General features: G+C 49.3%; 1 protein-coding gene across 2 annotated transcripts in view; it reads right to left on the reverse strand.

Annotated features, from left to right (window-relative positions):
• The window catches only part of TAF4 (TATA-box binding protein associated factor 4), an 88,616-nt gene that overhangs the window by 15,242 nt on the left and 58,304 nt on the right, over nucleotides 1-15,070 (reverse strand). For both annotated transcript variants that reach the window (XM_054468086.2, XM_054468085.2), the window contains 7 exons: nucleotides 12,647-12,794; nucleotides 12,067-12,181; nucleotides 9,452-9,621; nucleotides 9,025-9,155; nucleotides 7,865-7,990; nucleotides 7,018-7,074; nucleotides 6,445-6,564 (listed from right to left, as the gene is read on the reverse strand). In XM_054468086.2, the coding sequence (XP_054324061.1) occupies nucleotides 6,445-6,564; nucleotides 7,018-7,074; nucleotides 7,865-7,990; nucleotides 9,025-9,155; nucleotides 9,452-9,621; nucleotides 12,067-12,181; nucleotides 12,647-12,794 (867 nt within the window). The remainder of the gene's footprint in view (nucleotides 1-6,444; nucleotides 6,565-7,017; nucleotides 7,075-7,864; nucleotides 7,991-9,024; nucleotides 9,156-9,451; nucleotides 9,622-12,066; nucleotides 12,182-12,646; nucleotides 12,795-15,070) is intronic.

Below are 15,070 nucleotides of genomic sequence, written 5' to 3' on the forward strand. Positions count from 1 at the left end.
AGTACTGAGCAGGACAGGGACAAGGAAGGCAAAGTAAGGTCCAGATGCTTGGGAGGTGCTCAGAGCCCTGGAGCCACAGAAGCTGAGGACTCCCGTTCTTAACATCACGCAAAAGTAACCACAGAGGAGCACCACAAAGTCAGCAAACGCTGCAAACCACGTGTCCTGTTACAAGTTCGAGAAACCTAAACTCACGTCGAAATTAGCAACAGAAAAACATCAAGGTCAAATCCCAGACAGGCTACCATGAGAGAAAAAGAGGATAAAAAGTAGAAGAGCATCCCCACAGACCACAGAAGACCTCAGAAACACATACTCAAAACAGCAGGTAAACAGCAAATCACGCCTTAAGAGAAATGGAAGCCAAAAAGGACAAAAAAGATAATTTTTTTAAAAAGAGAAAAATTAGGCCAGGCACAGTGACTCACACCTGTAATCCCAGCACTTTGGGAGGCTGAGACGGGCAAATCACTTGAGGTCTGGAGTTTGAAACCAGCCTGGCCAACAAGGTGAAACCCTGTCTCTACTAAAAATACAAAAAAATTAGCTGGGTGTGGTGGTGCGCACCTGTAATCGCAGCTGGCTGAGGCAGAAGAATCACTTGAACCCAGGAGGCAGAGGTTGCCATGAGCTGAGATCACACCGAGATAGAGCCACTGCACTCCAGCCTGGGCGACAGAGGGAGACTCTGTCTCAAAAAATAAAAATTTAAAAAAAAAAAAAAGAGAGAGAAATTAGGCTGGACACAGTGGCTCAGCAGCATTTAGGGAGGCCAGTGTGGGAGGACTGCTTGAACCCTGGAGGTCGAGGCTGCAGTGAGCTGTGATCACACCACTGCACTCCAGCATGGGTGAAAGAGACCCTGTCTCTAAAAAAAAAAAAAAAAAGAGAGAGATTTTAAAAACTAAGAGACTGTAAAAAGTGCTCCAGCAGGCAAAGAAGATACAACATGTGGAAAATGGGAATCTCTGAAGAAAGAAACAAGAGAACAGAACAAACACAAAGGATCATTATTGCAGATGTTCCTAAGGAGACTTGAGACCACACTGAAAGAACACAGCCAGTACTGAGAACACCACCCCAGCAGAACCAACCCCAGCACGCACTCCAGTGGGATGAGCCAGCTTCCAAGAAAAAGAACACCCAGGGAAGAAAAACACGTGGCCTACAAAGGAAGTAAAATGAGACTCTCATTAGATTTGGACAGCAACACTTTAGGGAGGAAATAATCCAGAGTAACGTCTTTAAGACACTTCAGGAAATACAATGTGAGCCAAACAACAGACCTTCAGGTACAAAGTGCACAAACTCATCAGCAGGTGGGAACTTGGGAGTGGCTGTTCCCATGAAGCGTTCCAAAAGAATCTAGCAGAGAATGAAACTTGGAAAAACCAAAATGACTACAGAGACACAACACAGAGACGAGTCACGGCATTAAACATGTCATTATTTATGGCACTAAAACTGAAAGAGGGCGAAAGGGAGAGCTCATGGTGTGTAACAGCTAAATGTTTTGACAACATAAATACAGCACAAAATACAAAACGGGGCCAAGGGAGAAAGCACATGAACAACTTCCAGCTGTTTCCACCACCCTCGGCAGGAGTGCCCATATTCCTATTCTCAGGCTATGTCCAAAGGTAGGAGATATTTTAATTCTATTATCTCCTATGTCCATGATAACCGGGATTCTTTTTTTTTCTCTCTCCTCCTGCCCTCCCCTCGAACTCCCCAGCCCCCTAAGCCCCTGGGGCAGCCAAGAGCCAGAATTCTTACTGTGAAGATAAAGACGTCATTTTGAACATGGTTAACTCCTACACCTCTGAATTTGAACTACCTGAATTGGAAATACCCATATAAGCCCATGAGACCCTGTTTACACACATTTCCCAGTGCTGTCCACTGAAAAGGCCAACCCACTCCAGCGGCAATGACATCCCTAGTCCCAGCGAGTGGTCTTCAAACACCATTTCCCACTAGAAGAAACCAGTTCTTGGAGAAATGACTTTTTCGGTCTGAAACAGGAAAGGTGTAAGGTGAGCCTGACACATGTTAACGTCCAGATGGCAAGGACATCAGCCCCACGTCCCAGCGTGACTCAGGAACCAACCTGGAGATGCTTCCACTGGCCAAAGATGGCACAGTCTGAACTGCAACCAAAATGAGAACTGTAATAGATGGATTATGTGCAAGCCCTTGAGATTACAACGATAAAAAATAAAAACAACACACTAAAACATAAAACTACTGGTCACCCTCTGAGGGTGACAACCAGTTGATTCATTATCTTCACCTGGATATATGGAAGAAAACACGCGAGTATTTACCCTGCGTCTCCTCTATGAGCTGGACTCACCAAGCGGCCAAACAGTAGAGGAGGAAGGGTCTCCAAAAGAATACCCCAACGAGGAAGTGAGAAGGAACTCACAGACTAAGAGCATCGCCATCTCCAACCTCAAGGGATTAGTGGCCCTAGGCATGAAGCATGACCAGCCACCATCCCTGGAGCGCACAGCCCAGACCTGTGTCCTCGCGATGAGGGGGCACAAGAGCAGCCAGGGTCCTGACGCAGGGACGCGGCCAGAGTTGGAGGAGTCTCTGTGTCCAGCCACCAATGCGCAGGAAGTTCAGAGGACAGAGGAACAGGCAGAACTGCACCACAAGGGCACCGCCAGCAATCCTGACGCAGGACACACCCCAGGCCAAACGACCCGGTCCTTCAACCGACAAGTTGTAAGGAAAAGAAAAGTGATGGAGGGGTGGGAGGGACCTACAGATTTTTAAAAATTTTAAATTCTGGTTTCCTTTTAAGTCAAGTTTAATGGGAAAGGATGGCAAGGCTAACCAGTGTCTTGGCTGCACGACTGGGGACTGTCATGTCCTGGCATTTCTTCCTGGCTTTGCCATAAAGTCAGGGCAGCAGTTAATTTTGGAGTGAGGTAAAAGCAGCTGTGATGTGGTGGGGCACATAAAAGGGTGGGGGATCTCCCAGGTGACTGGCATGTTCTAGTTTGTTTTTTGTTTTTTTTGAGATGGAGTCTCGCTCTGTCACCCAGGCTAGAGCGCAGTGGCACAATCTCAGCTCACTGCAACCTCCGCCTCCCGGGTTCAAGTGATTCTCCTGCCTCAGCCTCCTGAGTAGCTGGAAATACAGATGCCTACCACCATGCCCGGCTAAATTTTGTGTTTTTAGTAGAGACAGGGTTTCACCACCTTGGCCAGGCTGGTCTCGAACTCCTGACCTCGTGATCCACCCGCCTCGGCCTCCCAAAGTGCTGGGATTACAACATTATAGTTCTCGAACTGATGATGGGCTACAAGATCTACGCCTTTGAGAATTCAGTTAACCATAAAAGAAATCCAAGAAAAAAAAAAAAGGCTAATCAATATCTTTCACCTCCCCCACAAAAAAATAACAGTCCTTAACTCTAAGTGCTCTTCTCGATATATGTTGTTGTCGTTCAGAATTTCAGTTCTTTCTTGGTTTACAACTACATTTTCAGCGTGGGCTGCGGGCCTCACAGCCAGGGGGCACTCAGGCCTAGGCCCAGGTGAGTGCAGGTTCCTGCTGGGGCCCGTCCTGGGCCAAGACTCCCAGCCACACAGTGGCCAGAGCCCGTGTTAGCCTTGGGAATCTGTACTTACTTATTATTTCTGGCCCAGAGAAGAATCCCCCTATTTTATCTATATCTCACGCATGCATTTATAAAGACAAGATCTTTATTTTCTTCCTACATTGTACCCGACATTTTAACCTGTACTGTCCCAGGAGGAATTTCTCTGAACCTCTGGGACGCCATATTGCCAAAACTCTAGCGTCCGTTAAACCTGGAGTCCCTCCTCTCCACGCCAGGCAGCCATTTCTCAGAAGTCACTACTAGCATGTGGGCAGACGAGCCCCAGCACTGAGGTCTGGGACATCCCACCCACACGTTTCCAACAGCCCTGGTGGGGAGGGGGGGCTCTGTCCTCATCAGGTCACTACCCTGACCCTGTCCCAGAGTGCAACTGCATACCAAGAAGCGGTGCAAGACCGTCCAGTGCGCATCAGACAGCAGCTGCCACGGGGCTGAAAGCGAAACAGAGAAGTCAGGGGTCGGGCAGAGTAGAAGGGAGTCCAGAAGCATGGGAGTCCAGCCTGCCCGAGCAGCAAGACCTTTCCTTGTACGTAAGGATCACACCCTAGAGTAAGACCTACCTTAGCAAAGCCTAAAGCCAAACCCAGACAGGAAAGACAGAGTTTGCAACTTGAGTCCCACTAAGTTAAAGGGGCTTGAGAAACACCTTGAGCTTTCCCCAGATCCTTACTGACAAAATGAAAAAACCACACAAACTCAAGATGGTCAGCCAGTAACTCAACCGCGTGCAAGAATCAACTCTTCAAGGGAGAGCACAGAGTTCACAGAGTCCAGTCTCTTGGCAGGTAACCATGAGACATGCAAGGGACAAGAAAGTGTGCAAGGCCGAGGAAAACAGCAGACGAGAGAAACTGAATGTGAGATGGCCCAGGTGCTGAACTTGACAAAAACCTTATAAAGCAGCTTTAATAATAAGCTCAAAGAATTAGGGGAAATATAAACTGTAAAAAAGAACTAGATGGAAATCTTAGAATTGCAAAATACGTTAACAAAATGGAAACTTCAACTGGAGACGGCAGAAATCCATCTGCCAAGGACCTCGTAGACACATCAGTAGACATCTTCCAGTCTGGAAAACAGAGAGAAGACAGACTGAAGTCCAGGAACACAGGCTCAAAGACCTGCAGGGCAGCATCAACAGGTCTAACATACATGTAACTGGAGCCCCAGCAGAAGAAAGTAAGATTGAAATGGAAAAAAAAAATTTGAAGAAATATTAGCCAAAATGTTCCAAATTTGATGAAAGACACTGACCTACAGATCTGTGAAGCTCAGAGAACCCGGAAACAGGCTGAATATCCAGAGAACCACAGCAAAACACAACACAGACAAACCTCTAAAAAATAAAGAACATCTCAAAACAAAGATTGAAAGTCACGCCAGAGACATGAAGCATACTACGTACAGGGAACAAGCTTAAAAATCGTAGCAGGACCAGCCCATGCCACATGGTGAGACCCTGTCTCTACAAAAAAAAAAAAAAAAAAAAAAAAAATTAGCCAGGCATGGTGACATGCACCTGTAGTCCCAGCTACTTGGGAAGCTGAGGCAGGAGGATCACCTGAGCTCAGGGATGTCGAGGCTACAGTGAGCCACGATCGTACCACTGCACTCCAGCCTAGGTGACACAGTGAGACCCTGCGTCTAAAAAAATTAAAAATTAAAAATTACAGCAGGACGTCAGAAGACAGTGGAACAAGGTCTTCAAAGTTTTGCAAGAAAAAAAACAATCAGCCCAGAATTTTCTAACTAGCAAAAATATCCTCTGAAAATGAGGATGAAGGCCAGGTGCGGTGGCTCATGCCTGTAATCCCAGAACTTTGGGAGGCCGAGGTGGGCGGATCATGAAATCAAGAGATTGAGACCATCCTCCTGGTCAACAGGGTGAAACCCTGTCTCTACTAAAAATACAGAAATTAGCTGGGCGTGGTGGCACACGTCTATAGTCCCAGCTACTCGGGAAGCTGAGGCAGGAGAATTGCTTGAACCTGGCAGGCAGAGGTTGCAGTGAGCCGACATCACGCCACTGCGCTCCCGCCTGGCGACAGAGCACGACCGTCTCAAAAAAAAAAAAAAAAAAAGAGAGAGAATGAGGGTGAAATACAATTTTTCAAGTAAACAAAACCAGAGAATCCATCACCAGTAGACCTGCACCACAAGAAATCCCAACAGCTCTCCTTCAAGCCAAAAGGAAATGGTGGCAGACGGAAACGGACCCACGGAAAGGAATGAAGAGTACCGGAGATGGCAAATAAGGAGGGAAACATCTTTCTTCCTGTAATTTACTTTAAAAAACAACTGACAGTTGAAAGCAAAAATAACATGTCAAGGCTGGGTTTATAATTATTAGAGTAAAAGATACAACCACAAACACAGACGAGAAACTAATGGAATTTGGACAAACAGCAGTGCGCAGCAGTTCTTCCCCTTCATCCCACGAACTGCCCATTCTCCCACAGCGGCTTATCCCATAGACACTGTGCAGGAAGAACAATCAGCAAGATCCCTATTTGGATCATTCTTCTGACAGTTATAACTTCCCCACATCCTTTTCATATCCAGCCTAAACCTCATCACGGTAATCAAACTTCCTCATGAAAAAGACTTTCAGCTCATGTGATAGCCACAAATAAGTTGATTAGGATTTAAAATGTCAAATGTAAAACAAATATTCCAGAAAAGGTGAGACAACATGTAAATGGTGAGAAAGCAAATTCCCCTATGTGTGTCCGTCCCCTAGAAGAGGGTGGCTCTAAGATGTTACCCACAGTTCCCCCAGGACCTCGATCCCACAACGCTGCCGTACCTCTGCTCCCGAGCCCGGCCCCGGACAGTCCACTTTCCTCTTTTTCCTGGGCCCGATCGCTGCTAGTGCTGTGAGGTTGGCGTCCCGCTGTCTCATTTGTGCCAGTTCCTGTTGCTGCATCTTTTATTTTGAAAAGGAAACAAGGAGCATCATTTCTTGCATGTTTTTTACTTACCACAAAAGTAATACATAGATACGAAAGGGTTTTCTGTAGTTCTCTAAATCATAACTTCTTTAATGTTTTGACTTTCTCAATAGTAAGCATATTCTATAATCCAAAAAATTAGATTTTTTTTAATGCAACAGATGTTTGCCTTAAAACTCTCAGAAAACATATGCAAGTCAAAAGCACAGAGACTAATGCTCCCCCAAAGGGAAGTCACCATTGAATTTAAAGTAGGATACCAACTGTTTGCACAGGAAAATACCTCTGACGTTGTATTTATTTAAACTTGGCAAACATTTTAAATAGACACACAAATGCCTGTCGTACAGAAGTGCCACGGTTTCCTCAGCCCCCTCCCGTGGGGCATTACAGTGCACAGCAAAGCGTCCATGACTAACAGGGCTCACCTCCTTCGCCTTCTGTTTCAGCCTTAACTGTTCTGGATCTTCTTGTCTTGACCGAGACTATTTTTAAAAGAGGTAGAAAAGAAAAGTAAGTTATGAACTAAATATTTATCATTTAACAAATGTGTTATCTTATTTACTATACAATAACATCTAGGTAATGTGAAAGAATGCATAGCAAATTTGTGAAATGCTTATAGCCAAAGATGAAAATTTACATCACACACCATGAAAAAAGCCAGTAATCTTGAGAAAAGTCAGTAACATTTGGATGTAAGATACAGTCTTTGAAACACATCTACCAGTCGCAGGCTCTGACTTGATCTGATGTGACCGGATGACGGCGGGCAGAATGGGCCTCGTAGGCTCCTTGCTGTCCTGCCCCACACACCAGGGACGGGACAGCCTGTGGCTGTGATCAAAGCAAGTGCTCCTCCCACTCCACAGTACCCACCCCCGTCCCTGGGGAACTGTGGTCTCCTGTCTGATTGTATTAATGAGCGGCGCCTCGCCTGGCTGTGAATGTTCTAGAACAAGGACAATGTGAGTGTGAAGAGTCCAGTCCAGCGCACACAGGGGGCTCTAGGAACATGTGCTTCACACCTGGGTGTGACTGTGTGGAGTGTGAGGTGCTGGGAATCTTAAGAAGCCCCACTTTTCAAGCATCTACACTCGTGCCGAATGAATGAGGCTTCTCTTTGCAGCTCCACTGACAGCACTCATCACCTTTGCTTCAAGGCCAGCCCAAAACATGCTCTGACCACCCAAAACCCTAGCGTCTCAGTGAGCTCATCAGGTTGCAGCCGAGACGGAGGTGCCCAGATGGCAGCAGCAGACACCCAGCACTCGCCTTTGCTGCCCTCATCAGGATCTCCCGCTCCTGCTCATCCTTCCTCTGCTTTTCGATTTGATCGAGCTGTTCAAAAAACTTGAGCTGTGCCCGGACGTCACTCGCCTGCTCGTATCTGTCGTCATCCTATGAAGAAAGTTAAAATACTGCTTGTCATAAATCTGAGAGCCCAGCAAGCAAAGGGGTTGTCTAGCACCACTGGACCATCCGTGCACAACGCCCTCCCTCCGTCCAGTCTGAATGCGGCGAGGACCCAATCCCTCCCACCTTGCAAATGCTGCGCCCAAGAGCTCTATCAATGCTCATGTCCACAGAACGAAGTCTCGTGTTGGCTGTCTCAGTGGCACACTTGTGGGAGAGTGTCCCTTTTATACACTTTGATACTGTCAGATTTTTTAAAGTAACATTTACCTTTTTGCTGCAACACAGAACTACTTTTACAGCAAGGGCTAAGTGTGTTTATTTTCAGTGCTGCCCTGAAGGCACTGCCTCCTGGCTGTGGGAGCAGGCACCACCTCACCCAGTGTGCCCTTGGAAGAGTGTTCATGTGACTGCTGGTGAGGAAGGCATGTTTTACTTGGAAGAGCTGCTTCATGAGAATAGGGCTGCGGCACCTCAGGGTCTGCCAGTTCAGCCCATGGCCCAGAGAGAGAGGCAGGTGCCACAACGTGAATAGGATCACCTTCCAAAAGGCAAAACCCGCCAGGCATAGAGGCTCATGCCTGTAATCCCAGCACTTAAGGAGGCCAAGTCAGGAGGATCACTTGAGGCAAGGAGTTTAGGACCAGCCTAGGCTACATCGCGAGTCCCTGTCTCTTTTATTAAAAATACAAAAATTAGTTGGGCATGGTGGTGTGCGCCTGTAATCCCAGCTACTTGGGAGGCTAAGGCACAAGAATCGCTTGAACCCACGAGGCGGAGGCTGCAGTGAGCCAAGACTGCGTCACTGCACTCCAGCCTGGGCAACAGAGTGAGACCCTATCTCAAAAAGAAATCTTCCCAAAATCTAGTTCTGTAAGAAATCCCAAACACGTTCAAAAGGAACATGGAGGCACATGGGACCCACCGCCCTCTACCTGGGTGTGGGGAGGAGGCTCCCAGCCAGCAGAGAGTGGGGGCCAACAACATAAAGACGCTCTCCTCGGCAAACAGCCTGTTACCTTGTAAGAAAAGTTCTTCTGCTGAGCCGTTTCTGATATTTTCTCTACAAGATTCTGTAGCCTTTGTTGCGTGGCATGTGATACATAACTTACTACATCTGGATGTAATTCCGTTATACCATGTTTTTTACCTAAAGGTCAGGCATAAAAACAGTATTTTAAAATCATTAAGCACAGTTCTTTCTTTACGGCTAATCTCTGATCCGGCAGTTACTGCTTTTATACAACCCAAGGGGAGCCCAGAAAGGCTGGTGGGGTGGAAGGCAGTGGTACCCACATTTTACCCAAGAACCACCACCAGCAACCATGTGGAAATCACAAACTCAGACAAAACACATGACCAGGTATCAGGTGTGCTCACCTGAAGCTCCCATGCCCCAGCAGCACAGCTGTTTAATAAGGATTCAGTTATTAAACACCAACGTACCTATTTCTAATATTCTTCTCTGCAAAGGCGCTTGGAGGAGGAAGGTTTCATCTTTACAGGACCGCGTTAGCGTGCCCACCAATTCAGAGTTGGTGGCTAATATTCTTGCACTTTCTTCTGACAAGTTTACTCCAGCCATCGATGCAACATCATTAATGTCATCATCATCCCTTGAGGAAAGAAGGAAAGATCATTTTAACTGTACAAGGAATTCATCAGGAGGTGGGCTGGGGTGGTAAGGGCAGGAAATTCCACGTGGAAGGCAGGGCCGTGCGGAGGCCAGGCCTCTGTCCTCCCAGCGCCTGCACCTGCTGCATCTGCCACAGCAAAGAGGGTGCCTCGCTGCTTTCCTGGAAAGCTCGATTGTTCTGCGAAAGGAGAGCTGTGAGTTGGCGCCGGGTTAACATCTACACACAGATGCGCAGGGGACTCAAGTCCAGAGAAAGCAAAGCCGGGAGCAGCGCGGGGACTTGCGGGGGTCTGATCTATGCAAAGCTTTTCAAAGCCAGAAGCAGCATTAAATTCTTTTTAAAGGCTCAGAAAAGTTGGAAGAAGAGTACGCAAAATTTTTTCCTGAATCACCTGAAAGTTGCTAACCTGACTTTCCTCCACCCGGAACATTCTGCACGCGTTTCCTACAGACAAGGGCATCCCCTCCAGAAGCAGGATGCCATTGAGACCGGGCCATGATGAATGCCCCTCCCCAGGCCCTCCCCCGTGGGCCCCGGTCCCAGCAGCGCCTCTCCCTGCAGGACAGTCTGCATCCCAATCCCAGCTGCCTGCAGCTGCCACGTCTTGTCCGGCTCCTCGAGCTGGAAGGTTCCTCAGCTTCTCCTGACTCCTGGGCTGCCCCTGACACCTGGAAGGCACAGGCCGCCTGTGTGCAGGACGTCCTCTTCCAGGCTGACTTCGGCCCCCTCGTGAGGAGACATGGGCTAAGAGTCCTGCTGGGAATTCCACACGCACGCAGCCTCCACTTGCCGCCTCCAGCAGTGGGCTTTGAACGCGAGGCCAAGGGCCTGCCTGGTGTCTCCTGGGGTCGTTGTGTCTCGGGGAGGAGCTCTACAGCAGTTCTCATGCCCAGGCCTCCTATGGGCTCCAGGTGCTCACTCAGGGTCTGGCCACGGCTTGGCGTCCCTGGCGGTCACGGGCTGTGGCTGGGCTGCACAGCTTAGGGCTCCAGCTGAGGGACCCAGCCGTGGGAGGGAGGCTGCTCTGCTGACATCCACGTCCATGTCATACCCATGTCCACTGCTCTCTGACACAGGACGGTGTCCGCTCATCTTGTATTTCCGTATCCCAGCCCTGCAATCAGCCTTTTCTCTCAGGAGCCCTTGTCATTTTAGTGGAAAACGGTTTTTAGAAGATGACATCTGAACACTAGGTGTGCTCAGTGTTACTGGGGCATCACTGTTCCCAGGACCCTGCAGTGGACAAAGCTAGAAACTTACGGCAAGACCCATGGTTATCCACGCCTGCCGACACGCTGAAACCCAGGGGTTTGCGTCAGCATTCCAATCCTGAGCCAGCCCACGGGGGTCACTCTCCTTTCTCCCTTCTGCCAGGCCGCTAACTCCTTGACAGCAAAACACCAAGGCTTCCCGCAGCCCTGATGAATTCTTTCACTCGTGTATGTCCCTAAGTGCCCTCCCTTCTCACTGAGGCGTCAGCCTCACGCTGGGCCCAGGCATGCTGGCCACCTCTCCCTGCTTGGGCTGGGCCACAGCCACTCCCCAGGCCTGCTATGCCCTGCCTGATGCCTTTAGGGATGAAGCGTCTGGGAAAGGGAAAATTCACAGTAAGACTTCCTGAAATACACACAACTCCACCGCCCCTTGATCACAACAGAGATCACTCCAAGCCTCTCCCACTGCTCAGGTCCCATAAGCACCTCCCTGACTGAGGTGATGCTCAGACCAGCTGCTTTCCAGGAGGCCCAGGCAAAGCACAGCATTTCTTTTTCTAGAAACAGGGTCTCATTCTGTCACCGAGGCTGGCGTACAGTGGTAAAACCATAGCTCACTGTAACACTGAACTCCTGGGCAGAAGTGATCCTCCTGCCTCAGCCTCCCAAGTAGCTAGGGCCACAGGCGCACACCACCAAGCCTGGCTAATTTTTTTTGTTGTTGTTGAATAAGGTTTCACTATGTTGTGCGGGCTGGTCTCAAACTCCCGGGCTCAAGCGATCCTCCCACTTCAGCCTCCTGTAGTGCTGGGACTATAAGCGTGAGCCACTACACCTGGCCCAGTACAGCATTTCTGAGGGTTCTGAAGTTGAATACATGGAAAGTGAAGCAGCATTCCATACTATGAATGCAATGAACTCAAAATACTATGTTATATTAAAAAATGAATTTCCTATTAGTTCATATAAAAATAATCAGTTGATTTGCTTTCTGGCTATGTGTATGAAGCAAAACCTCTTTGAGCCAACTGTATGGGAAAACACACTTGTGTGAACATGAGGTCAAAGTGAGCGTGAAGCAGGAGCCTTGGAACCCCCGGCCACCAGGGCCACGTGGGAAAGACCCATGGGCGGGAATGGAGCAGCACGGACTCTGGACTCCTCTCCGCTCTGGCCACACTTCTCCAATGTACACAGGCCCATTCCTTACCGAAACGAACCTCCCCCAGGCTCCTTGAGTTTATTTTTCTGTGCAGCAGCTGCTTGTGCCGAGACAGCGGAAAGGGCTTTGGTTCCAGGTAACACGGCGGGTTTCACCACAGGGACTACAAAACAAACACACAGTGGAAACCACACAAGGCTTTTATTAGATCAACTATGTGCTTTGGTGCTTTACAGGCTCAAGGGCACAGCTACCACTCTCCTAATTAGCTACAAGAAAGTTTCCAAAAACTTCAGATTAATAACTCTAAATTACAGTACAAAGTGTAAGCTGTACCTCTCAAGCATTTATTTTTCTGTATTTCATCAAGGTTTTTAAAGTGCAGGAATGATTACAGATAAAGAAGCTAACCATGGTAAATACGTAAATAACATTTAAAACCATACTGACAGTGGTGATGGTTACACAACACAATGTGTAAATGAAATCAATGCCACTGAACTAGATACTTAAAATGGCCGATTTTATGTAAATGTACATTTTACCACAATTAAATAAAAGCCCAGTGGCAGCTGGCTCTGGGAGCAGCCCTTGGTCTTGAGCGGCCAGGGGCCCGCGAGGCCCTCACCTGGCTGCAGTGGGTTCAGCTGGATCTGCTGAGGCGTGGTGAGCATGATCCGGTTGTGAGGCTGCCGCAGGGCGACCATGGGTGTCTGCGTCAACGTCACCTGCGGGGGCCGGATCAGGGCTCCTGGCTTCGGAGGCTGCTGGATCACCTGAGGCAGAGCCAGCAGAGAATGATGAGCATGCTCCCCGAGGGCTGGGGGCCACTCAGTCCCTAGCAGGAGGTTCCTCCCTTCCCTTCCTTTGCACCCCACACCCCCAGTAAGAAGCCCTAGGAAGACCCCGTGTGCAGCTCAGCCCCAGCAGGCTGCAGGACCATGCTCTGGGCATGGACTCGGCCAGACCAGGGCAGGACGTGGGCAAGGGGTGCCCGTGTGGGCACAGAAGGGGCAAGCAGGAGCAGATCTGCTGCCTGGAAGCTGCCCCTGGGCACTGGTCAGGGCCTGGAGGGGGCGGGTGGCAAAGTGATGCCTGCTGACCTCAGCAACAAAGGATGGGGCAGACCACTGCCCCCCAAATATTAGCAGAGGTGACATTGTTGCCTGGTGGCTACAGGTCAAGTGGTTCCACCTCGTCCGAATTTTCTTTTTTCTTTTTTTTTTTTTTTTGAGACAAGTCTTGCTCTGTCTCCCAGGCTGGAGTGCAGTGGCATGATCTCGGTTCACTGCAACCTCCGCCTTCCAGACTCAAGTGATCCTACATCTCAGCTTCCTGAGCAGCTGAGACCATAGGCGCCCACCACGTCTGGCTAATTTTTGTATTTTTTTTTGTAGAGATGGGGTTTCACCATGTTGGCCCGGTTGGTCTTGAACTCCTAGGCTCAAGCGAACCTCCCACTTTGACCTCCCAAAGTGCTGAATTACAGTCATGAGCTACCAAACCCAGCTCCCTTTCTGAATTTTCTATAAGAAGGCTGAGGGCTTTTCTACTGGAGGGGGGTTAGAGTTCCTAAGTCCTGCCTGAACTTGGCCCTCAAGGGCCTCCACCCACTGCCCCCAGCATGGCCAGCTCTGTCCGCCCAGCCCCTGCTGGGCCCCTCATGGCAGGGTCTGCCCAGCTCTGCTGTCATCCTGCCTCTCACTCTCACCTCCGGCACAAGGCAGAGATCCAAAACCTGGCAGCACTGACCATGGCCTGTGCTCTGGCCCTGTCCCCAGGACGCTGGGGCCCACAGACACTGGTGTCCTTGTCGAAAGCCAATGCTCAAGTCCATAAGGCCTGGCCTCAAACCTCTGGGCCCAGATGTTTCAGAATTTAGTTGCTACCATTTTGCAAAGGTGCCCTGGCAGGTAAACTCTATGCTGCAGAATATGTGTGGGGACCTGGGGAAGCGGCCTGTAATGCAAACATGTCTTCAACAAAACAGGAACACCCACACCGGACAGGAAGAGCCTCAGGCAGCTCAGGCCACCTGCCGTCAAATGCTCAGGCCAGGCCCTGGGGTGCAGGGAACCTGCCATCAAATGCCAGGGCCAGGCCCTGCGGTGCAGGGAGCCTGTCATCAAATCAGGGAGAAGCCTGGGTTCTGCCTCCACAGGCTTCAGGGTGCAGGCAATGGATTGGATGCCCTGGATCCCGCTGGCTGTGCTCTGCAGACTCCACACCTGGTCAGGAGGAGCCCAGGGAAGCAGAATGCAGAGGTGATCCTGCTGCCGAACACAACATCTAATTCTAAAAACACCCATGCTGCTCGTGTGTGACTAAGCACCAGAGGTCAAAATTTGAAAAGAAAATGATCGCCCACAGGCTGTACCTGCTTAAACAGAACCCACCTTTTGGGTAAACTAGCTCCACTGACTAGTGAATAGGGAAGTTCTGTCCTTACACTACACTAAAGCAAGAGGCACGGCACATCTCTTCCCCTCTGGAGTCAAAAGGCAGGCAAGGAAGCCCTCTCTCTCCACAGGAGCTCAGCCCTTCCCGGTGGCCATGCTTCCCTGCCTTTCTAAGGGGCACCCTCCCTCCCTCCATGCCACTTCACCCTGTTCTCCTCTTTCTCCTCCCTACCATCAAGACAGAACAAATACAACCAGCCCCTAATGGATACTCCTCACCCAGCTGGTTCTGATGTGTGCACCATCACCCTGTTCTCCTCGCTACTATCAAGACAGAACAAATACAACCAGCCCCTAATGGATACTCCTCACCCAGCTGGTTCTGATGTGTGCACCATCACCCTGTTCTCCTCGCTACTATCAAGACAGAACAAATACAACCAGCCCCTAATGGATACTCCTCACCCAGCTGGTTCCGATGTGTGCACCATCAGAACACATACCAGCTCATGATGAGGGAGCCCGCACCGTTTTGTTGTTTAAGCTGTCTTTAGAAGAAGAAAACCCCTCTGAAATTTTTTTAAAACTGCCCTTCTACGTTTGGTGAATCCCTCTGCCCATGAAAGGGAATGTGCTCAAAATGTAATTCTTCT

The sequence above is a fragment of the Pongo pygmaeus genome, chromosome 21 (assembly GCF_028885625.2).
Source record: "Pongo pygmaeus isolate AG05252 chromosome 21, NHGRI_mPonPyg2-v2.0_pri, whole genome shotgun sequence".
In the NCBI taxonomy this organism is placed as follows: Eukaryota; Metazoa; Chordata; class Mammalia; order Primates; family Hominidae; genus Pongo; species Pongo pygmaeus.